The following is a 20,295-nucleotide window of genomic DNA, read 5'->3' on the forward strand; positions in this document are numbered from 1 at the left end:
TGTATTGAAAAGTTGAGGCTAATAAATCACCATGGTTGTAACTTGTTCTTGGCAATGCAGCCTTTGTGTGGTAGTTTTTGATCTATTAAGGTTTAGCTGTTCCTTTTATTTCAAGGTCAATTTCAGGTCAAGCAAGCATTTCAGTCAAGTTCAGATTATAAAGTATTTCAATTCCATGGTGTAATGTCCTATCTCTGATCTTCATATTGATCTTGGACACAAGGTCTTGTTCAAGCAACAATTTTATGCAGCCAATTTTTATTTTACCTTTTAAGAAATTCCTGGCAAAATACCAGCATATATTTACATAAATAAAACCATGCAATAAGTCAGGTGCCCAGAAAGTTCAAGAGAGTATCCAGTATTAGATGCGAGAGAAAAAAAAAAAAACTAAGTCATAACTAGTTTTTATTCTAGAACAGGACATAACTGGGGGGAAAAAATAAAAAACAAAATTCAGTGTGGCTTATTTTCACGTGACTGCTCTAAATGTGATGAAAACAAGATCACTCTTTTATGTTAAAGAAGAGATTGTGGAGGCAATCAAGAGAGTGAGAGGCACTTTTATTCTGGATTAGGCAATTCCTAAAGTCTAATCTAGGACATGAATATCTGAGTTATCAGTCAACTCTAAAATAAGTATTGATTCTCTGCAGTTTCCCACTCTGCAAAACCCAAATTTCTCTGCTTTTGTAGTGGGCTTGTATATTTGGAAATGAATGTAAGAAGAAATCTGAGTAGTCCAAATCATCAGTGTCTTTTATTTTTTCCTGGAAGTTTAGCCATAGCTCAAATACACGCAACAATTTAATCCTTGTCCCCTCTCTCTCTCTCTGCCTGCCTCTCCGACTACTTGTGATTTCTCTCTGTCAAATAAATAAATAAAATCTTTAAAAAACAAACAAACAAAAAAAAACAATTTAATCCTTGTCAAAACTTACACGAGGCCATCGGGAACTGAGTGCGGCCATTGAAAGAGCTAATGTGTAACACGATGCTTAAAACCAAATTACTCCTTCATATGATCTCACTTCTCATGTTGGGGAAAAAAAAAAGGAGCCCTTATTTGAAGATTTCCACACACCAAAAAAATATAAAATATATATTTAACATTCTGGCTTAAATTTGTTAGACTTCTTTACATTTAAATTTAAGTTCAAGTAGAGGTAAAATAAATTTTAAAGACAGCAAACTAACACTTGCCAAAGAAAACGGGTCTATTAATCTGTAGAATAAATAAATAAATAAAATGAAAGACATCCAGAAGGGAGAGTAAAAACCTATTTCTCTATGTCAGAGCCTCTCAACTCCAGCTTTTGCTATTGTATTTCCTTTGGGATCTCCCTGGAATGGGCTGTGTCTATAATCCTTTTGTAAAATGGGACCCTGATGGCAGGGACTGGCAAAAGGGGAATTTCTAGAGGTTGGCCTCATACATCAGAACAATACTCAAGTGCATTCCTAGGGGAAATAAATACAACTGCATAAAAGCCAAGTTATCATTCAAATAATAAAACAGTAGAAAACAGACCATAAATCAACTCATTAAGATGTTTTATGAGAAAAAGGTCTCATCGTTTGCCTGGGAGATACGGATACCTTGTTGCCTGGTCTGGGATGGCGTGAAGCTGGAGCTGGAGCTGGAGCTGGAGCTGGCAGGGCTGGGCTGTTCAGACTTTAAAGAAGAAGAGAAAGCCATCATCAATAAATTGACGGGACACAACACATCTAACATTAAAAAAACAACATTACTGTTCAAAAACAGTTTCCTCTGCAAAAACAGTCCCACTCTGTGCAAGAAAAATGAACACACATTGCATTATGCCAAAAACAGCGGCCCAGGAGAACTATGGTATCCTTTTTGTTTTGTCCACCATGTTTTTACTAGATGCAGAAACAAGGATGATGAGACAAACACCTGGGTGTTACAGGACAGAAGAACCTGGCTTTGATTTCACTCCTGTGTTTACTGCTATCCAAATCTCTTTTAAAAGATTACCTTGATTACCCTTTCTGCAATGTTTGATTGACTCAACCAGCTAAAACATAGTGGTAATGAGGCCAAGGTCATTAGTTCAATCACATTATGAGCCAGTTAATTTCACTCTGGTCCAAGGCCATGACCCAACCCTAACCCCATTCATCCATAGTTCACAAATAGAGGTAATGTTCACAAGGAGATCTGGCCAAGTCACACACATGAGTCAGTGGGAAATGTTGCCACTACTTTAAACACATACATACACACACACACCCACACCCACACACCACTCTCTATTCCACAGCCTATGGATGCAGGGAAAGAACATCATACATGTGCCCTACTCTCTCATCATGAATTCTCCTCATCCTCTAATACCCAGAACAAGTTCCACATCCTCCCTGACCTGCCCAACTCACAGCTGTCTTCCTTCTCCAAACCCACGGAAAATGTGGATCTCATCGGTTTGTTTATCTGATACGCTGTGGTGTTATGCTGCCTCTGATGTTTGTCCTTCCTCTCCAGTAGACTGCAGGGACTTGAAAAGGCAGGGATGTGGGGCTCTCTCCTGAGCTTATTATCCTCTCATACTTAGCAAATGCATGCATACAGCAAGCACTCTGTATCTGGGACTGAAGGCAGAGCATGAGGTCCTCTGCTCTATCATCTGCCAGGTTTTATGAGGCTTCACAGTAGGTAAAGGTGGGAAGAACAAATACATGGAAAGAACTGTGCAAAGAAATGGATAATACGATCAACACACTTGAATTTTATGTATTTAGGCCAAATTTAAAATAATAACTTAATGTTGGACTGCTTCTATCCCATTTCTAATGTGCTCACAGTCTCAACTTGTTATCTGAGACATAGATGAGGTCTTTTCATGCCCAAGATCAATCTCTCTCCTTCTGACTTGGTTCTCGTGGGGACTAAGTTACGGGGCCATGTGGAAGACAAACTAAGAGCACCATGGGCACCAACAGAGGCCACTAAATGAGGAGGAGAATATCAGTTCAGCTTATAATGAGGTTTTCTCACCACAGATTCCTTTTCATCTCCGTTCCCAGCACTGAATCCCAACCCCCTTCTCTGCAGGCAACACCAAGATCCAGACTCGGACACAAGGAAGCACTTTCAGGCATTCCTACTGCACACTTCACATCCTCAGGCTGGATGGGAAAACAGGTGTCAGCAATCTACCACTCATTCCGCAGGAAAAGAGCCAGACAGGATCTCTAATGAGCAGCAGACGGCCACCAGCCCTTCACCACTGAGAGATTTACTTGAGATTTGCAGTACAATGTCCGACACGTTGCGTTCCATGGCCCACAAAGAAGAGCCGGTGTACAAGCACAAACGCCCGTGTGAGGGACCCTTCATTTCTGTTGAGTGGTTCTTCCACTGTTGAACCACAAAGGGGAGCTACACTGTGCAAGGGCACTCAGTGAGCAGTTCTGTGCAATGCCCAGCTGCAAAACATTTCTCCCTGTAGCCGTGGAGTACTCCTTTTCCTCTCCAAGTTGCTCTTTTCAGCCATGAAAAGTGTCTGCAAACGGTATTATTTTGATAGCTCTGGAAACCATTTGGGAGCCAAAAGAGAGGTTTCCTTACAGTGAGTGGAGAGAGCTCTAATTCCCCCTCCTGCTGGACCAGTCATGTTGCACCAGACTTAAAGGGGCCGTTCTGCCAGAGCTATTTGCTGAGAGTGACATTAATTAGGAAAGCAAGAGGGGATGGTGGCCATCTCCCCAACCACCCCACGCTAAACTTGATCCATCTGTCTCAAGCATCATGCCAATGCCAGAACCAAACCTGCAGGCAGCCTTCTTTTAGCTTCTTAACCACAAACAAGGTTAATAAATCCAGTTACCAACCATCAGAAAACTGACGAAGAGTGAAGAACATAATACAACAGGAGACAGAGGCTTTCACTCAATGTTTATCACAACCACCATGCCTGATCCACAAAGCATTTGCGGTTCATGATAGAAGACACATTAATTCACTGACAATATTAAAATAGAAACGTTAAAGCAAGAGAGGTGAATGGAGAAGATAAAATGTTGAATGATGGGCAGCAAATCCCATGTCCTGGAATGTTTTTGTAACCAGGACAAGGACTTACAGTTTGGGAGCCAAGGAGACAAGGAGTCTCACACTTCCATGGGCATTACCTGGAGGACTTGTTAAGACACAGATAGCTGGGTCCACTCCAGAGTTCCTGAATCAATAATTCTGGGATTGGGATGAGAACTTGGATTCCATAAAGATTTTCTGAGCGATGCTGCTGCTGCTGTTCTGAGAACCAACCAGACTTTTAAGACCCAATGATCAAGGTTCTGGAGAGCTACGGCCATGGATACTGACCAGAATCAGTTGGGGGATTCTCTACATGAGGAAATTCTGATTAAATGGGTTTGGTGTAGGGGTCCAGGTATATTTATATTATAAAAGTTCAAACAAATGATATTAATGAAAATTCCAAGTAGAACACCACTGATACTATGTTAGTCATTTTGTTCCTCTAAATGCAGAAGCATGTTTGGGAAAGAATCATAAATTTAAGAAAGCGTCTGAGGGAAAAGAAAAAAAAGCATCACAAGAAAAATGAGAAACTTACTGATGTAAGTAGTATCCCTTTATACTCATCAAAGTGTTTTGCAAGAAAACACTCAGAAAGAATGCAGTTACTCAATAAAAACATCTAAGAAGCATGTACAAAATCATGTCATAGTGGATGGACCTTCAACTCACCCAGCCAGACCATGAACTCAACTACATGTTAACTGTTTGAAAGCCATTCTGCTACTAGATGAGGCCGACATGGTCTTATATTTTATCAAATCCAGCCAAATGGAGCTATTCTTCACTTTAAATATGATTTTATTTTAAAATAAAATACAGACCTACTCTCCAAAAATGCAAATCCAGGATGATTTTATGAACTAGGAAAGGTGCATTATATATATATATATATATATATATATATATATATACACACACACACACACACACTCCATAAAACAGGGCTAGATTAAGGTCTTTTGTTTTTTTTAAGATTTTTAAGATTTATTTATTTGACAGACAGAGATCACAAGTAGGCAGAGAGGCAGGCAGAGAGAGAGAGGAAGCAGGCTCCCTGCTGAGCAGAGAGCCCAATGCGGGACTCGATCCCAGGACCCTGAGATCATGACCTGAGCCGAAGGCAGAGGCTTAACCCACTGGGCCCCTCAGGCGCCCCTAGATTAAGGTCTCTAAGGTACCCAAGGACTGAAAAGATTATTGCATCCTCTTTTCCCCTCCTTATGTCTACATGTGCCAAAACCTATGTATAGGAAACTTTAATGAGGTTCTGATTTCTCCCATTACTGATTTGATACTTTTTTTTTGAAATATCAAAACTCTCCCCCCCACACACAAAAAAAATTTCTGGCTTTTTCCTGTTGCTGCCCCAATGCACATGTTTATAGCTGACCTTCTGAGTAATCAAACACTAGACATGAAGTGTCTTTAAATGGCATGCTCCACAGTGACAAAAGTCTAGTCTTAAGAACCTCAAATTCGGGACACAAACCATAAGAGACTCTTCCCTACAGGAAACAGGGTTGTAAGAGAGGAGGTAGGTGGAGGGATGGTAAAGGGGGGATGGGCACTAAGGAGGGCACTTGATGTAAGGAGCGCTGGGTGCTACACACAAGTGATGTATCACTAAACTCTACCTCTGAAACTAATAATACATTATATGTTAATTAATTGAATTTAAATTTTTAAAAACTAAAATTCTATGACAATCATTATCATATCAAACATTCATTAAGTGTTAAATTTAGAAATTTCTCACCTTGCCTGCTCAAGCCTTTTTACAGTATCTAATAAAAACCTGACTTTATTCAGATTAAAAAAAAAAAATCTTTAGTTCTATAGCTTAGTGTGTAGGTTTCTTGGAAAGACTGCTTAGGCGTTAATGTCCTCACAGAGTGAGGGCACTAAGCCTCCTGTAGAAGTAAGGCAAAAACTCCCAGCCCATGACTCTTCCAGTGGAAGCTAATCAGCATTTGGTTGCTACTACTTTTTTTTTTTTTTACAATAGACCACATATTTCTCTTTTGCCTCAAAGAAGATATATCTTTACTACCAAAACGATGGCCTACCAAGATTTGCAATGGAATTGTCAACATGAAATGGCTATGCAAAATCATTTTGTAATAGATTTTCTACAGAAGATTATTTTTGTCCAAGACAAGTAAGAAAAACCACATGTTTACAACTGCTACAAGTTACGTGTTTCCAAAGAGAACACCTGTCAAGGCAGGTCACATGAGAGGGCTTTTACAATCTGGCATTGTTTCTTAACACTGGGAGCAGGCTTCCTCCTCAGGTAATCAGAAGACAGAAGTTCCACCTTTTCTCACAGGCAACATGTACTTATGAACAGAACTTCAACTTGATCTTTAAAACAATCAAAATAAAGAAAAAGGGGAAGAATAACCTACTCCTTTTTTTTTCCCCTTCAGGGGAAAGGGAGAAAATACAGTCTAAGAGTTAAACAGAAATTATTTTAGACACATTGCTATGTTTTTCACAAAATTTCTACCTTGTTTATTAAAAGAAAACACAAAGCCTGCAATAGAAATTCTTTTTTGCAGAAATATCCAGAAAGACTATGTCAAGGGTGAGTATTAATCAAAGAAAACACAAGGGTAAATATACTTTTATTTTTGTCTCTATTCAATTTTCATGACAGAACCACTAGGTTCTTGTCAGTTTAGTGTTTCCTTCACTAAAAATTAATAATCAGGGGCGCCTGGGTGGCTCAGTGGGTTAAAGCCTCTGCCTTCGGCTCGGGTCATGATTCCAGAGTCCTGGGATGGAGCCCCCCATCCTGCTCTCTGCTCCGCGGGGAGCCTGTCTCTCTGCCTGCCTCTCTGCCTACTTGTGATCTCTGTCTGTCAAATAAATAAATAAAATCTTTAAAAAAATTAATAATCACTGGATACCTTTTTTTCACAGCATATAGTATCTTTTAAAAGACTGTCTCATTTAAAATGGATGTGGACTGAACTTAAGTGGCAGTCACGTCACAATATAAACAGGTTTAACACTGTATTAATTAAGGTATAGAACATGATTTGATACATCAATTATAGCTTGATAAAACTGAAAAAAGGGGGGGCACTGGGCTCAGTGGGTTAAACCTCTGCCTTCGGCTCGGGTCGTGATCTCAGGGTCCTGGGATCGAACCCCACGTTGGGCTCTCTGCTCAGCAGGGAGCCTGCTTCCTCCTCTCTCTCTGCCTGCCTCTCTGCCCCCTTGTGATCTCTGTCAAATAAATAAAAATCTTAAAAAAAAAAAACTACCTTACTTAATTCCTCTTCTATAAGAAAGTGAAGATAATCCCACTCAACTTTCAAATATACATTTAACACATTTTTTTAAATAAAGATTTTGTCTATTTGACAGACAGAGATCACAAGTAGGCAGAGAGGCAGGCAGAGAGAGAGGGAGGGGGAAGCAGGCTCCCCAGTGAGCAGAGAGTCTGAAGCGGGGTTTGATCCCAGGACCCTGGGATCATGACCCCAGCCGAAGGCAGAGGCTTTAACCCACTGAGCCACCCAGGCGCCCCCATTTAACACATTTTAAAAGAAAAATGACATCTATTTCAAACAAGTATGGAAAAAGGTTCATCACATGAATGCATTCTTTTGCCAATTCCCATTAATAGCTAATATATTGTGATAGCTGTTTCAATAAAAGGTAAGCTCAGAGTTAAGCAAAGAACTAAGTATTGAAAAGTTGTGAAATAACACTTAGATCAGTTAATCTAACAAGAATGACATAAGAGTGACTTGTCAAAAAGCTAGAAATGAGAACTTCTTTCGTTTAGTTTTATATTAATACCTGCTTCAAAATAAATATGTTAAAAGAACAGAATTTTATGGTTTTAAAGATTTTATTTATTTATTTGACAGAGAGAAAGAGGGAGGGAACATGAGCCAGGGGGAGAGGGAGAAGCAGACTCTTTGCTAAGCAGGGAGCTGGCAGGCGGCTCTATCCAGGAACCCTGAGATCATGACCTGAGTGGAAGGCAGATATTTAACTGATAAGAGCCACCCGGGTGCCCCAAGACAAAAACTTTATGATATAGAAAAGTAGACATATGAAAATCTGAGGGAACAAACGCCAGTCAATAACTTTAACCTCTTAATATATCTTTGTGTAACCTTCCCATATTATTCATTTGCTCTATCATGAGAAAGGCAAGTGCTACAGACTATGTCCCTCCAAAATTCCTATGTTAAAGTCCTAAACCCCCATATGATGGTATTTGGAGATGGGGCCTTTGGGAAGTGATTAGGTTTAGATGTGGTCATGAGGGTGGGGCTTTCATGATGCAATTAGTGCCCTAATTTAGAAGAGACACCAAAGAGCTTGCCCACCCCCCACACCCAACTCACTCCTCGCCCCGTATGTGAAGACAGGGTGAGAAGGTAGCCAGATCCAAGTCAAGAAAAGAACACTCAGAGGGGAACCAAGTCAGAAAGCGTCTTGATCTTGGCCCTCCCAGCCTCCAGAATGGTAGGAAATAAACCCCTGTGGCTTAAGCCACCTACTCTATGCTATTTTGTTAAGGCAGCCCAAGCTGCTTAAGACAAAAAGATGTATTTTTACCCCCATTTTACCGCGGATGGAACTAAAGCACAATAAGACTAAGAGGCCAGGAGGGGATATTTAGGTGGACAGCACAGCACCCAGTTCTTTCTACCACACTGATTATCCTTGAAAAAGTGGAATTAATTTAAAGCAGTATTCCGAACACACTAACACCCTTTTATAACACCAGTCAGGGAATAGTTTTTTATGTCACTGTGAAAGCTATACTGAAGATCCCTCTGTCCCTAATGTCCTCTAATGTCCCTAGTATCTTGTGTGACATCTTGCAATCAGCACCCAAAGCAAACCAGTGATAAAACAAGACACTTCATCCCTGGGTCTGAATGTGTGCGTCTGTGTCAATTGCTTTTAACATTTGTCCAGTCAATACTACAAGAGATCCTGGCTACTCACCTCACTAGTTTGATACGTTTTGTTTAAAAAGCAGGGACTTTTCTCCTAGAATGGCACTGGTACTGGTCACAAAGACTGACATCAGACAAAACACTAAGCTCATTTATTTTATTTGCCTTCTAAAGTGATCTAGTCTTCTTAATCAACTTTTCCATACAATCTATATATACAACCTCCAGGGGGGAAAAAAAAATAGATGTAATGCTTCAAATAATCTGCCAAAGGTCTTTCTTTGGAAACAAGGTGAAATTGGGGAAAGAACACTGGAGTACGAACTTACAAATTGTTGGACAATCACTCCAGTTACTGCTGGACAGTTACTCAAGTCTGTGACCACGGGGAAGACACCCCATCTCTCTTTGGCAAGCCCTCTCCATTTGTAGATATTATGACAAATTAAATGAGCTTGATGATAAATTTTACATGCATTCAGTCTGCTGGGCCCTTATAGTACCAAAAGCTATTGTCATGCCCGTCATGCCCATCATTTGCTTTTAAGAGAGAAAGATCTGAAGAATTACCATCTCCACCATTAGCAAACCAGGAAAGGTCCTTATTTCTGTCACATATTCAACTTACGGACAAAATCATCCTGGATGCCAAGATAATTGGCTTTACATTGTGGTGCCTCTGTTTAGAGCAACTGCATTTGCTTTCTTCCTTATTATTGTCATCCTCACTGCTGTCATTACATGCGGTCATCATTTGTGCCCATCACCCCCTGTCTGAGAACACAGAATCCCATTAGGAAACAAAATGGCCTTGGGGAACAAGGGTCTATAAATCTTTCCAGGAGACCCTTTTCCACACTTAGCGATGGCTATAATTTTCTTTTAGCTTCCTCTCTTTTAAACAGAAGAGTCCCAAGTCTTTTATCTCTCATCACCAGTTGTACTTCGAAGGCTGCTACTGACTAGTGTGGCCAGAACATATGATCTTTCAAAAAATCCGGTTGTTGCAAGATGGCATATGTGCCAGATGTTTTCCAAAAATCCCTCACTTGTTGAGAGCTGTAGGAATGAGAAATCCTCTGGAAACAGGCCATTTACACTTGCACCACCCCTAAGCATTTTGCTATTCCTTGAGCAAAGGCTGTGTGCAGAGAAGTTGTGTTTCACAACTGGCCATAAAATACACCACTGCGTTGTAATACCAGAGACGTATCTTTTAACCCATCTTTCTACCCCCACCCCCCGCTTTTGTGTATTTTGAGGATTAAGGCAGAGAAAGAAAAAAGTTACAAGTCAGAGGGCTTAGAAGCTGTAATGCCTCAAAACAAAACAAAAAACAAGTTTCCTCATAGAATTGCCCCATAAATAACCATTACTGAAGCTGACCAATGAACGTCAAAACTCCACCGCTCATCAGTTAACAATAAGACCCGAAACTGTTGTCAGAACAACCATTCAGTAACTTGTGAAATAACCCACCTGTGCGGAGCACTTGTAGGACGCTCAAAATAATGTGCAAGTATTATATTCCCTCTCTCTGTAAGGGTAGTGCTGAACTGAATTCAGAGTTCTAAATGTCCATTTTATGTGGCCATAGCTCTAAGCTTTGGAATATAAAATTTAAAATAGTCAAGTAAATTAAATAGAATGAATTCAGGGTATCATAAAGATAGAAATTAATTGAAATGAAGTAAAACACAGATACACCTGAAGAGATAATTTGACAAGACATTTAACTGCATTTTCTCATTAACTTTAGACCGTTTTTTTAAAAAAATGGCTTACGTGAAAATGGCCAAAGAGCATTTGATTGACACCTATAGAATCTTTATAGACTTACACAAACGTCAAGAAGTCTTATTAATTTTCATCTTTGGACATCTCAGAGAATTTTCCCCATTAAATGTAAAGCTTAGATTTACGATCATAGCAGCGGCATCAAGGTTTTGTTTTATTTGCCAAGACCTTTATTTCCATGGTGTTTTGACTTCCAAAATAACCAAAGTCCACTGGGGGAAAAAAAAAGTATTGATTTGAAACTATCCAATCATCACCAGGTCAAAATGCAACATTTCTCATTATCAGTCTATTATTTATCACAAAGACTGTTGATAGTTGCAAGGAATAAGTCTTTACAAGCCTTGTATCTTCCTAATTAAAATAATAGTGCATTTTTCTCAGGTAACACTTTGAATCCCTTTCTTCTAGATTAGAGCGCTCCACAAATTCTTAGGTGTGGGTGTGCATGTAAGGTGAGCCACAGGGGTAAAAGAAAAGAATAGAACCTTTATTTGCATAATACTTATTTCCTTGTTCTTTTAATTTTTCAAGTATTTTTATGTACCTTCTTGTACATGGTATGTTAGCACAGCTATAACTACAATTTTAAAATATACATACACTGGGGATGTGTGTTTACTGAAAGAGATAAGCTTTAAGATCAATCATTGATTTGAAACCTGTACAGATTTCAATCATTGGTTAGATAATAGATAATCATCGGTTTGAAATCTGTAATTTGTCTGTTCAAATCTGAATTATGTCACATAGATTTCAAATTCAGGAGTGCTAGGTGCTAAATATACCAGGTCAGTATCATATCAATTTTTTTAATAGACCATCCAGATTTTTGTGTTTTATAATATTTTATGCTCAAAATTTACTTAGAGCTTAAATTTTAACTTTTAAGTTAAGCAGAAATCCTCTAACAAAGCTTCTTACTAAATAAAAAGTAACACAGACTTATTTAAAAGATTTAAAATGCACAAAGACCTTCTTAAAAACGCAACACAAATACTTAACGTGACCCCCCACACCCCCAAAATTTGAAATTATCTTCACTGTGGGTCTATCTGGTAATTGTATAGTGTTTGCTGAAAATGACACATTAAGTGAAACTGAAAATTTTATAAACAGCTTAACATCTAAATATGCTCTACTTACACTTATTTTTATTTAAACTGTTAGGTACTAACACAGAGTTGATAAAAATAAAAGTATTTTTGAGAATTCCCTTTGCTCTTAATGAAAATGAACTGAAATAGCAAAAACACAGCCAATTTAAGAGACTGTGCTCATGTGAAAACATTCGGAGGTGGACTTTTTTTGTTTGTTTTCTTCTCAATGTACCCGTCTTAAAAACTGTGGCATTTAGAATCAACACATCCCATGTTAATAATATTAAATTCTTGTCAAGAGCAGGAAGAAAGCTACGGCTTCTCCAGCTCTAAAGGAACCAACATTTCCATGCACACATATAAGCCCAACAGTTGCCTTTCTTCATAAATCAATCCTTTGTTGCACTTCATAATGAGAAGGCAGATTTATTGCCTTTTACCGCCTTTTCTCACCATCAGAAAGATGCCTATTTGGGTAATAGGACGTTTCTCTTCTTCAAGGGTGTTTGGGATTAGGGAGGCAGGGGCAAGAACCTTTAACATCTGCTCCCTTCAAGTGAATGACACCTCCAGTTCTCACCGCCAGAATGCTGAGAAGCAAATACCCCTAAGTTGACAGAATTCTCCAACATGAAGGAGCACAACACTTTGAGTACACCGAAAACACAGCTCTCAAACACACATCTGGGATTTGAAGGTTATATTGTAGAACTGTAAAAACATGTCATTGTGCTGGCTAACACTGTAATTCGAATACCATAAAATCATCATCATAGAACAACAGGAGTTTGGAATAAAGACTCTTGATTCCATCGTCTTCAAGTTTCTCTAACTCTGCAAATACCTCTGAAGTACTGGCTGGTAAGACTTTAATCATCTGTGATCTCAACAGTGTACAGTAATAACAAAAGAGTTTATAATATGGACTTACATTCTTCTGGCTTTGTTTACTTATTTTTCCCTAAGGGAAAAATATGTAAGAACAGTGAACTTCAGACTTTGAATCAAAATCAAGAGAAAGGCTCGACAGCATCTAATAATTCCTAACCATCTGCCTTTAAAAAATACACACACACACACACACACACACACACACACACACACACACACACACACATTCACCCACTCACTCTAGTTAGGCTAAACATTCTTAGCAAGTAAGTAGATCTTGATGGCTCTGAACAGAAGTTTCAGGAATCAAAGTGCTACTTTTGGAAACACTGCTGTCTTTAACAGGCTTCATGAGTCCTACGAGCAATATAATTAACCATAAATTAAAAGCAAAGAGACACCAGCCACTACAAATAAATAAAGTGGAACAGGTACTGGATTCAAGAAGAACCTCAATTTTTGGAGAAAACTATGTCTTCTGTCCGAGAATACAGAGTATTGCCCAGTGAGCTAGCATTTCTCGTTACTTTGGGCTATCTTTTGTCACTTAAGCAGTGCTTCTGACAGTTTTACAGGCTGTTATCCCAAGGACTTCAGTATTTATGGCCTTTATTCACTTGGGCTTTCTGCTCTTATCCACTGGTTACTAATCACTAAATAGATTTCTTTTTTTTTTATGGGACTGAAATTAGCTCAAAGGATGTCCTTCAACAATGGTAGCTCAGGCCAGCACCGGCTAAAGGTCTTCTCCTCGGCCTCTTCCTTGCTCTCCTCAATCTTCCCTTCCCTACACACAAGTTAATGAGGATTCAGATCCACACTGTTCGATTAGAGCCGTGGCCCACATGATTTACGGCATGCTCAGAGGATGGGTTGGAAATGTTTCAGAATTGATCCTCAGAAACTCATTCAATTTCAGTATCTCAAGAATGATTTAAAGACCTAAACTTGTTGTTTAATCTTCATGGGACGAGAGCATTCCATATTCATAAAATCACTATTCAGGAAAAACTCAATTCCACAAACTTCCAGCATCCGCACTCAGGCATGTCGGCTTCAAATATATACATTATATTTTAAAACTTCATCACATTTAGCTTATAATATAGCACTCAAATTTCTTCCTATATAGTCAAGGCTACTTAGTACCTTTTAATCCCCTCTACTTAAAACACCAAGTGCTGAAAAACAAGTAGGACACACAGACTCGTCCTTCCACTTAATTGCATTTGACTTAAACATCTCCTAAGAGATTGGGTTTTATCTTATAACAATGTGAAATGCGTAATATATCATGTCCTCTTTGCCAGCTGGCTGCTAGAAACCTGAAAGTCAAATTAGTCTGGAAAGTAGTGTTTTCTTATAGACTAAAAATTTGAAAGAAAATAAGAAATACTGATATTATTCTCACAAATTTCCTGAAGAACTGAGCAAATTGCACAGCTCCCTGAGTGTGGGCCGAGCCATGGGGGAAGACTGGGGGGGGGGGGGGGTAAAGGGGGGAGAAATTTAGCTGCAAAGCAACACTAAGGCTTTACTTCCTGCTCTAGAATAGAATTTACTAAATATGACTCTTCCTGGAATGAAAGGGATTTACTACGATCAGCTTCTGTTTTCTCTGAAATTGTGCTGGAATGAAAACATTTAGAAAGGAAATGCTATTCAAAAAAACAGTTTCTTAAGCCCTCTAGATATTTCCATGCCTGGATAAAAACAGTATGTTCTACCTCATCAGAAAAAAATTTAATTTATGAGATTAGTATTTACATGAAATTACTTTGCCCACTTATATAGAAAATTAACTATTTGGATATCTAGAGATCCATATGGTAAATTCTCCTGGAATATAGTTCCAGGAAAATTTCTTTCTGCCAATGAACATACATGCATTATGATATTCCAAATATAAAACTACGTAACTCTCATATTTCTCTAGGAAAAAAAATGATAGACCTTATTGCCCACATAGAAAATTTGCCTAATTCTGAATAAATGCTACGTTCTAACTTTGTTACTATCTACCTCAGTTTACATTTGTCACATATGTTAATCTGTAAGGCAACTTCCAAACAGACATACAGTATAACTATTAAGTGAATTAAATACCTGTATTTGTGTAAGAATTTACATAGCAATAATTTTAAAAAAACAAAGAGACAGTCTCCCTAGGATTATCAAAAAGGTATTAAGGAAACATTTTAATGTGTAATTATGTGGTAACTAATTTTTACCAAAAACCCAGTAGACAGATGATGAGGGGTGTTATACTTTAGTAAGTTATATTTTACACTGTTTGCTCTTCTATCTAAAAACATGTGAACAGGCAAAGAAAAACATTTGGATATATGGCTCTTCAAAATACAATAAGCTATATAATTATGAAAAAATGGAAGACCAGTATTATTCTTTTCCAAATGAAAAGAATCATTTCAGATTAGAAAAATACACAAGCCTAATCCTTAGCTTCTCTAAGAAAATAAAAGGAAGTCTATAATATGACAATCATGAGTAGAAGAAACTTAGGTAATTTCTAACTTCTTAAATATGTATTTTAGAAATTCCAGGGTAGATAAAATATAGGTATATGCTTTGAAGTCAAGGGAGAAGAGTATCTTTTTTTTTTTTCCTACTTTAAATCATTCTGAGGGGGAAAAAACGCATATGAGGGTTTCACTCACGATGACATATTAGAAAAGCATACCTCCTATTTTATAAACTTCTCTAATTTTTAATTAGATTAGTTCATGCTATATGCAAATTAGTGATCTAAAATCAGTAAGTTTTTCCTGAATTCTCCTATAAATAGAAACACCCCCCCGTGTCTTATTTCTCTCCTCATGCTTTATCCCTCTCTTTCATTACCTTGTAGAACATCCTAGAAGCCGTCTTTTCTATGAAGTGATTGCTCACTATAAATAAACTTTACATACAGCTGGCCCTTAAAAATCAGAAATACAGCAAGCAAAGAAATCATCCTCACCTCTTGTAAAAGAAAACAGAGTAGCCCTCAGGAAAACAGAAGTGCCCCAAAGTTCACGTGTGTCGGCAAGGAGTTGAGAACTGTTAAGAATGATCCTCTTGAAAAGAAAGAAGTCTCCTTAGGCACCCACATGTATATTTAGATTAGAATGGCGGTTTAAATGACAGCAAACACATGGTCATGACTTCCCAATTGCTCATTCATCTGACACACACACCCAGGCTAATCAGAAGCAAACATCCACCCCAAACTGTTTTAGAAACTGGCTTCTTCCATCTGAGACTACCTCTGTGTGGTAAGCATACATTCTGCTAACGAGATCAGATGTCAAATACTCTCTCTCAGTATACCCAGATCTTGAATCTCAGTGCTTTAGTATTCCAGACCGTTATCTCTAAAGTCACTCTGACTTATCGACTCAAGCCAGCTGAATACACTCCTTGCCCTAGCCTGCAGTTTTATGAAGCACATAGTAAAGGAATGACCATCTGAAGGTTCAAAATCTGCTTGTGTCACAAGTATTTTAAAGGTTAGACGTGCCCGGCCTATCAGTAATACACTCCTATTCTGTAAACGGGGCAAGGTCATCGCTGGGGATAACATTTTCTTGCACAAATAAAGGGTGGTCGGGTTAAAAGGTGGAAATGTAGAACATGAGCTTTGAGCTCCTGTTCATAACTGGGGCTCCAGTAACATTTTCTCGTAAATAAGAAAAAACAGGAAACACAGAGGGTGTTCTTTGGACACGGCTGTGACCTATACTTATGATACTACTGTATCATATACATGTTCATATGTGCATATGTGTTATACGTATGCACATGTATTGAGATTCTTATAGAGTAAGATGTGTTGGGGGACGCAGGAAGCCACATGCCGTCACTGGCTCTGTGATAAAAGGACAAGCTATTTAAAAAAAAAAAAAAAAACAGCAAACAGGGGCACCTGGGTGGCTCAGTCGGTTAAGCATCTGACTCTTGGTTTCGGCTCAGGTCATGATCTCAGGGTTGTGAGATGGAGCCCATCGTCAGGCTCTTCCCTCAGCAGGAACTCTGCCTGAGATTCTCTCTCTCCCTCTGCCCCTCCCACCACCACTCTCATATGCTCCCCCCTTCCCCCAAAATAAGTAAATGAATAAACTTTTTTTTTTTTAAGTGGCCAACAATTTTAAAGTAATTATCTTACTCTTGACATGAATTTTGCACTTGTATCTGCGTGTCAAATAGTCTGAAAACTCAAGGGTTATAGAGTGAAGGTAAAATGAAGAGAATAATATAATGATTTGGTGTGAATCCTGATTCCACCACTTTCTAGCAGAGTGACCTCAGGCAAGTAACACTCTCCAGGTCTTGGTTTCTTCATCTCTAAAAGGGGGAAATGAAATTAATAATGTACTAATTTGCATTGTTAGTATGAGAATGTAGATAATGCAAGTAAAGCACTGAGAAGAGAAGATGGAGTAAATAGCACTGTTATCACCGATAGGAACAGGTTTAAGAGTATATATAATGCTGGGGCGCCTGGGTGGCTCAGTGGGTTAAAGCCTCTGCCTTCAGCTCAGGTCATGATCCCTGGGTTCTGGGATTGAGCCCCGCTCAGCGGGGAGTCTGTGTCCCTTCCTTTTTCTCTCTGCCTACTTGTCTACCAAATAAGTTAAAAAAAAAAAAAAACTAATACCAGGATATTGTTTCTGACATTTCATCTCAGTTTTACAGACACGTACATTTCTGTCATATGTTAGCTTGTCTTAAGAGTAAGAAGACAGGGGGGCGCCTGGGTGGCTCAGTGGGTTAAGCCGCTGCCTTCGGCTCAGGTCATGATCTCAGGGTCCTGGGATCGAGTCCCGCATTGGGCTCTCTGCTCAGCAGGGAGCCTGCTTCCCTCTCTCTCTCTCTCTCTGCCTGCCTCTCCATCTACTTGTGATTTCTCTCTGTCAAATAAATAAATAAAATCTTTAAAAAAAAAAAAGAGTAAGAAGACAGAAACGGATGCTTAGCAGCAGAGATAGGTGTCCTGTGGTTTTTAATACCTTATAAAAGTATTACAAGGAAATTCGGAAGTGGGTAAAACCTCAAACTTAATGGGAACTTCTTCATGTTGTCTGACAAATTAAGACTGTAAGTAGCCTTAGAATAGAACATCTGTTCATGTGGTATCATCAATGTCAAGTTATTTCCCTTTCTTTGTCTGAAAAATCACAATCACTACATGCAGTTCCTGTGCCCCTAGGAAGACATTCTGTATATTCTGAAGCAAGCAAATTTGATATACTTGAGAAATAAGATTACTTCCAATGTTAATGCTACCCCAAAACTTGTTTTTAATGTTCCTCTGAACCTATCATTAAAATTTAATATAACCTAACACAATTACCATCAATAGAATGCAGGTGTTGGGTAATTATGTTAGTATCAACACTACAGGCAAATTAAGATTTCTTCCCATGTGATGGAGTTCTGATAAATATCAATTCATTGGTTTACTGAATCCTGAAGATCAAAAGGCCCTGCATATGGCACTAATAAATCAAATAGAGTCATCAAACCTACAGTCTGTTTTCTTTGGCTAAAACTGCAGCTTTACTTACAGAGCCTTATCTACTCCTAAAAATTCTCTGCCAAACCAAATTTAGCTCACCAAGAGTACAGAAAATATAGCACTCCCCAGCTGCTCCCTCCTGGGGCTTTTGAAGTTCAGGGATACTATTGTATGGTGGTCTAGAATATCTGGTCTGTTCCTCTCTCCCTTGCTTTTATAGATCTCATAATCAACTAAACATTAATCTGGAAAGTAACAAGTCACCTCTAGGTTCAGACCAGAAAGTTAGAAAATACTTTCATTTGTTAGTGAAACCTACCATTAATAAAGGTACGAAATAAAAACCTCTAAATTATTTAGCACACACATACCCTAAAGAATAAAATCTCACAAGACTTTTTCTCACTTTACTTAGTATCAATGAGAATCCCTGACGTTGGGAATTCAACTCAGGTATTCATAGTCTAAATAATCACTGGCTGATAAACTGACCTTAAACTTTGTGTGACAGCAGTATTATTTGAAAAAGAAGGGGCTAGGAACAGATAATACAGGCAGGAAGAACGCCCAGAAAAAAATTCCATTCTCTTTCAGCTGGTTTCTCTACAGAGGTTATTCTGATGGATAAACCATTCTGTTTCATGATATATCTAATCTTGAAGGAAATGTACAAATAAGTAGTGAGATCATGTTGTCTTTAATTATTTTTTATAAGCCTATACTGTACTTTAAAAAAAAATTTAGAAAACATAACTAATGTTTCACATAGAAGCAAAAAACAAAATATATTTTCTTGGCTTAATTGAGACTATCCTAAAGCAGTAAGAAACACTCCCTTTTTGTGTCCAAAAGGAATTCAAAAAAGTTTAATAATTGGCCCTAATAAGCTGAAATCTCAGCTAAGAATTTTTGTTCAATGTCCAAAGTTTCTCAACTATTGACATTTGGACTGGAAAATTCTTTATTGTGAGGAATGTCCCATGCATTGTAGGATGCTTATTGGCTTCTCTGGCTTCTACCCACTAGATGCCAGTGGCACCGCCCCACCCCCAATACACACACACACACGTGCCCAGGTCATGACAATTTAAAAAAAAAAAAAGTCTCCAGGGGCATCTGGGTGGCTCAGTGGGTTAAGCCTCTGCCTTCGGCTCAGGTCATGATTCCAGGGTCCTGGGATCGAGCCCCACGTCGGGCTCTCTGCTCAGCGGGGAGCCGGCTTTCCTCCTCTCTCTCTGCCTGTCTCTCTGCCTACTTGTGATCTCTCTCCCTCTGTCAAATAAATAAATAAAATCTTAAAAAAAAAAAAAAAAGTCTCCAGACAATGCTAAATACTGGGGTGGAGGGGGGGGAGGAGCAAACACAATCATCCCAGGTTGAGAACCACTACTCTAGGCTAGTATTTTCTTACAGTCTCTTATAGGGGTTTCATATAATCATGTACCATGAGAGGCACAATATTCCCTTTTAATAAAGTTCTGATTCTGAGATCACCAAGAAATGACACTTTTGGTCTAACAAAATGCATTTCAATGATCTCTCTCTGGTATTCACACAAAGATACATTTCAGAGGGAACTAGAGTGTCTGCCTTCTGAGATATTTGCATCCAATCTCTTGCTTCTATGATCTGGCCTGTAATTCCCCTTTAGTTCTCATAGGATATCACTGCCGTCCCTTTGATTGAAACCAAATTCCCATTTCCAGTTGGCACTGCCATTACTGGATTCCATATCAGAACAAGTACAGATGCACGCCATTTGGTGAACAGAGTCAAGAAAGCACCATGTGAAGACACATACTTGACATAATTTTCTCTGAAATCAGAGTTTGTAGTTAGAATTGGTGAACAGAAGAAGACTGGTTATTATCAGTCGGTTTACATTTATAGAAAGTCTGTTCTGGGCCCAAAATGACACAATATAATATTTAGAGAAGAATTTCCAAGGCACAGTGTGTCAAGAGTGAGGAGAAGGATCATTCAAATACCATT

At 38.6% G+C, this 20,295-nt stretch overlaps 1 protein-coding gene across 3 annotated transcripts in view; it reads right to left on the minus strand.

Moving 5' to 3' along the window:
- The window catches only part of MLLT3 (MLLT3 super elongation complex subunit), a 277,750-nt gene that overhangs the window by 17,112 nt on the left and 240,343 nt on the right, over positions 1-20,295 (minus strand). For 2 of the 3 annotated variants that reach the window (XM_082695376.1, XM_082695377.1), the window contains exon 6: positions 1,600-1,675. In XM_082695376.1, the coding sequence (XP_082551502.1) occupies positions 1,600-1,675 (76 nt within the window). Of the gene's footprint in view, positions 1-1,599; positions 1,676-15,765; positions 15,911-20,295 lie in introns of those variants that run through there. The other variant, XM_082695378.1, reaches the window with a different exon arrangement.

The sequence above is a fragment of the Mustela nivalis genome (genome assembly GCF_964662115.1).
Source record: "Mustela nivalis genome assembly, chromosome: 13".
Taxonomy (NCBI): Eukaryota; Metazoa; Chordata; class Mammalia; order Carnivora; family Mustelidae; genus Mustela; species Mustela nivalis.